The sequence below is a fragment of the Camelina sativa genome, chromosome 12 (genome assembly GCF_000633955.1).
Source record: "Camelina sativa cultivar DH55 chromosome 12, Cs, whole genome shotgun sequence".
NCBI classification, from domain to species: Eukaryota; Viridiplantae; Streptophyta; class Magnoliopsida; order Brassicales; family Brassicaceae; genus Camelina; species Camelina sativa.
In genome coordinates this window covers 14,416,929-14,421,036 of record NC_025696.1, presented here as the reverse complement: position 1 = coordinate 14,421,036, position 4,108 = coordinate 14,416,929, and the positions used below count along the sequence as shown (strand labels likewise).

At 35.7% G+C, this 4,108-nt stretch overlaps 2 protein-coding genes across 2 annotated transcripts; one reads left to right on the top strand and one right to left on the bottom strand.

Annotated features, from left to right (window-relative positions):
- Positions 629–1,149, bottom strand: LOC104733514 (uncharacterized protein At4g04775-like). The gene is made up of 2 exons (XM_010453085.1): positions 976–1,149; positions 629–907 (listed from the first exon to the last, which is right to left on the bottom strand). Exons 1-2 carry the CDS (start codon positions 1,147–1,149, stop codon positions 629–631), a joined length of 453 nt encoding a protein of 150 aa, XP_010451387.1.
- LOC104731714 (abscisic acid receptor PYL13-like) lies at positions 2,621–3,310 on the top strand. The gene has a single exon (XM_010451188.2). It carries the CDS (start codon positions 2,663–2,665, stop codon positions 3,140–3,142), a length of 480 nt encoding a protein of 159 aa, XP_010449490.1. The 5' UTR covers positions 2,621–2,662; the 3' UTR covers positions 3,143–3,310.

Sequence of the window (4,108 nt, the reverse complement as noted above, 5' to 3'; positions counted from 1 at the left end):
CTGAAGAAAAACAGACCAAGGCTGACAAGAAAAGGAAGAAGGATGTGAATGAGTCACCTACTTAGAAGCAACCAAAACAGAAGAAAAGAATAATGCATTGTGGTATTTGTAGGGAAGCTAACCATAACTCTAGGTTACATAAGTCTAAATTTGCCAAAGTATGATGCATTGCTTTGATGGTTTCAATTTCTAACTTTTATTTTGGTTACTAACTCTCATGTTTTAATGTTTTTTTTTTTGCAGCCTTCTCAACCTGAACCAAGTCAAGGTTCACTCACTCAAGCTTGATCAAGTAGCTACTTTTAACTAGGGTGCTAATTTTGTGATTGCCTAGATTGTATTTTCGACCACATAAACTCTTGTCTTCCCCTAGATCGCTTAGTGTCTTTTGTCTCAAATGGTGAATTTTGTGGTTGCCTATAATGTATTTTTGACCACATCAACTCTTGCCTTTCCTATCTCTTTTGTATGATCTATTTCGTTTCAAATAGTGAACGTTTATGACATTAAATTTCATCTCTTTAAATGCATAGCTTCATGTTTAACACAAATGGAGCATGTTTACCACAAAAGGTTTCAAATACAAATTGTCTTAACACAAAAGGTTACAACCATGACCATACCATCTTCAACCAACTACTTTGCTTAGTCCAATCATAACCATACAGACTAACAATATAACACTCATCATCTTCTTACTCCATGATTTGGCTTCACCTAAACCATCTTCAACCTTCTCCAAGACCTCCTTCTCCATCTTTTCATAAACCATCTTCTCAAACTCCAACCTCTCTGTCCTAAGCTCTTTCAGTTGTTGCTCAAGTCCAGCATTCTTCGTAGCCAATGCATCTACCTCATTCAGCAAAGCTTCATCGACCCACTTGAACGTGTGTTCATCGTTCCAAAGCTACCAATATCCCAATTATTAGAACCAACCAAAATCATGAAACAAGAGGATAAAAGCATAACTTTTACCTTATTTGTTGCAGCAAAACTACAACGGTAGTATCTCCGGTAAAGATTCGGATCAGATTTCGAGATCAAAACTACAACAGCTTCCCTGCACCAACATCTCTTTGGCACATCGAACACTCTTTCTCTCGCACGAGAATTGGATGATCCGGTCAAATCTGTTGATAAATTACTCATTATAAAGCTTGAATTCGGTAATGAGAACCCAGAAAAGAAGAAAGAAGAAGAACAATGCCAAGTCGATTGTAAGGTTCGTGATTTTTATAAATTGGGGATTTGTGGGTTCATGGGTCGTAACTAGGTAAGGAATCGGGTCTTTATTGGTTTAATTTCGGGTTTATATGGTTTGGTCTGGGGTTCACTGATTAAACCGACGCAATTCAGGCTCGAGATCGAGATGATATAAGTGTAGAACTTTCGAAAATAAAAAAAAATAAAATTCGATTATAGTGGGCAGAAATATATAGCGCGTGTCCAAAGTTTGGGTTCTATCCAACGAGATACGATAGTTCTTGGCTATAAATAGCTCGTTTTCCCCATAAGATGGACAATATAAATCACTAAACGTTGGGCTTAGACGGGCATATCGGGCCGTCTTTTTAATAGGCAATCAATCGGCTCTGAATTTGTGAAGAAACAGAAAAAAGAAAAAAAAAACCATCCCAGGTCGGCAACAAATTAAAATAAATAGTTTTTTTTCTGTAAACAAGTGTATGTTTCGGTAAAATTCAAGTGTGTTCTTTTCGGTTTAAATGACATCTGTATTTACCTCGTGAGCAAAGACATATCTAGATTTAGCTCTCAAAACATTGCTGCAACAAGATTCCAAATTAGACCGATCGACTATATTATCATTATATTTAAAAAACCATATAAATAGTAAGGTAACTTATGATACTTATAATATTTGCCCCATATTAGCAATATAAATTTAAGAGTGGTAATTAATACAAAAGATATTTGTACGCTCACCGTTTTTTTTGTTCAATAGTTAAATATTAAAACGAGAGAAAAACCTTTACAGAGGGTTTTGTTAAAATTAAAAAGAATTATCGACAAGTTGAGTACATTTAAGGGATGACATTATGGCAACGTGACCTTAGGTTGCCCAGTCACCAAGGTCATGGGCTTTCCTCGGTGTGAAGTCAAAACGAGGAGGGAATGCGGCTATTGTTCAAAATGCACCTGCTGATGGTGGTGTGGCTACTTGGCTTGGTCGTTTGCATCAGAGATATTTGTATAATCTTATCAGGAAAAGAGAAAAACTGAATTTTGAGTAAACGAAATAAGAAATACAGTACTTTTTGAAAAACAACAATTGCATGTTTCATTGTGTCTAAGAAAGCAATTTGCGCATTTTAAGTGTAAACATCTATCGTCTATATACCCTAGGAAATTTCCTAAATATAACATGATTTTATAAAAAAATCGAATTATTCCAGTGTATAATACTGTGTAGTTTTTATTGTAAAATGTTTTTTGTTAGTATATAGTAAGAGGAACCCGAATCGAACTCAAAAGTTTCATTTAACATGCATGACGAACTTGTAGATATAAAATAAAATAAAATAAAGTTGTAGTCGGTGTTTGGCTTCATTTATATGTAGTTCGTTCGACACGCTTTAGAACTTAACAAGCCACACAGAAATATTAGTCGATAGAAGACAAACTCATATAAACAAAAAAAAAGATGGAAAGTTCTAAGCAGAAACAATGTCATTCTAGCGTAGTCGAAACCATTGAAGCGCCATTGCCGTTAGTTTGGTCAATACTACGTCAGTTCGACAAACCACAAGCTTACCAACGTTTCGTCAAAAGTTGCACTATGCGCTCCTGCGAAGACAGGGGAGGAAAAGGCTCCGTCCGGGAGGTGACGTTAGTCTCCGGCCTTCCAGCGGATTTCAGCACGGAGAGGCTCGATGAGCTTGACGATGAGTCTCATGTAATGGTTGTTAGTATCATTGGTGGTAACCATAGGCTTGCTAATTACAGATCGAAGACAACGGTGGTGGCTGCATCGTCGTTGGTGGAGAAGACGGTGGTGGTGGAGAGTTACGTGGTAGATGTGCCGGAAGGAAATAGTGAGGAGGATACGATATATTTTGTTGATAACATCATTCGGTATAACCTTTCATCACTTGCTAAGCTCACAAAGGAGATGATGAAATAAACTAAGCTCTATAGTAAATCGTTGGATTAGTCTTATTTTTCAGCATTAAAATAGTATCTTTATATATATCGTGTCCTTTTTACGTCCTTGTATACATGTTTCTTCTCTCGTACTATTTTCTGAGAACATCATGTTAGAAGAAATAATATGAAGACTAGTTAAACAACATTGTTACAATTAGTGGTCTTTAAAATAGATAAATGATAACAAAAATACACTTTTTCTTTTTAAATTTTTAGGTGGCGATTCTAAGTTTTGAATATGTCGTTTTAGTGACCAACTCTAAAATCATACAGTATATGTTGTTGAGAACAAAAAATGAGGGCTTGTTTAATTTGTTTCCATTATCGGGAATTAACGGTGTTTGATGTTTAATCTCAATGTGTTCTTCTTGCTTAGTTGTTTTTATAATTAAGGTTTTTGTGGGCTACGTTAAAGACTTAAAAGTAGTTTTTTTCGGTGACATTATCAGTAATGTATTATCAAATGACCAAAAGCAGACAAAAAGAAATGTCGAAATATCTTTGGTAATCATTTTATAGATTTTGGCAAAGTGACATATTATTAGTGGCCAGAAATTAATCTATACATAAAAAGTACAATATCTAGACGTCGCTACTTTGTTGTTTTCTTTGACATTGTAATTAATAGGTTAGGTTGAGCCACTTTTATCTCCAATAAGAATTTCCAATTTCGTGACAAGTTGGTGAAAAACACGAAGGAATGAGTTTTGTTTTGATCTAACGGTGATATTCGTCGTATCGCGTTTTCTCTCGGGGACGGTCGAGAAATGGGCCCTGAAGATATGGGATAATGGGCCAATTCAAAGCTTGAGTGTGTTGGTGGGGGCAGTGTAAGAGTGGTTGCCACGTGAAAGGATCATACATTCATACTACTTGTCCCTTTTCTTCCCCGCAGTTTAAGGGATTTTTGGTCAACTAAACTAATTTCACTTTTTTTTTTTTT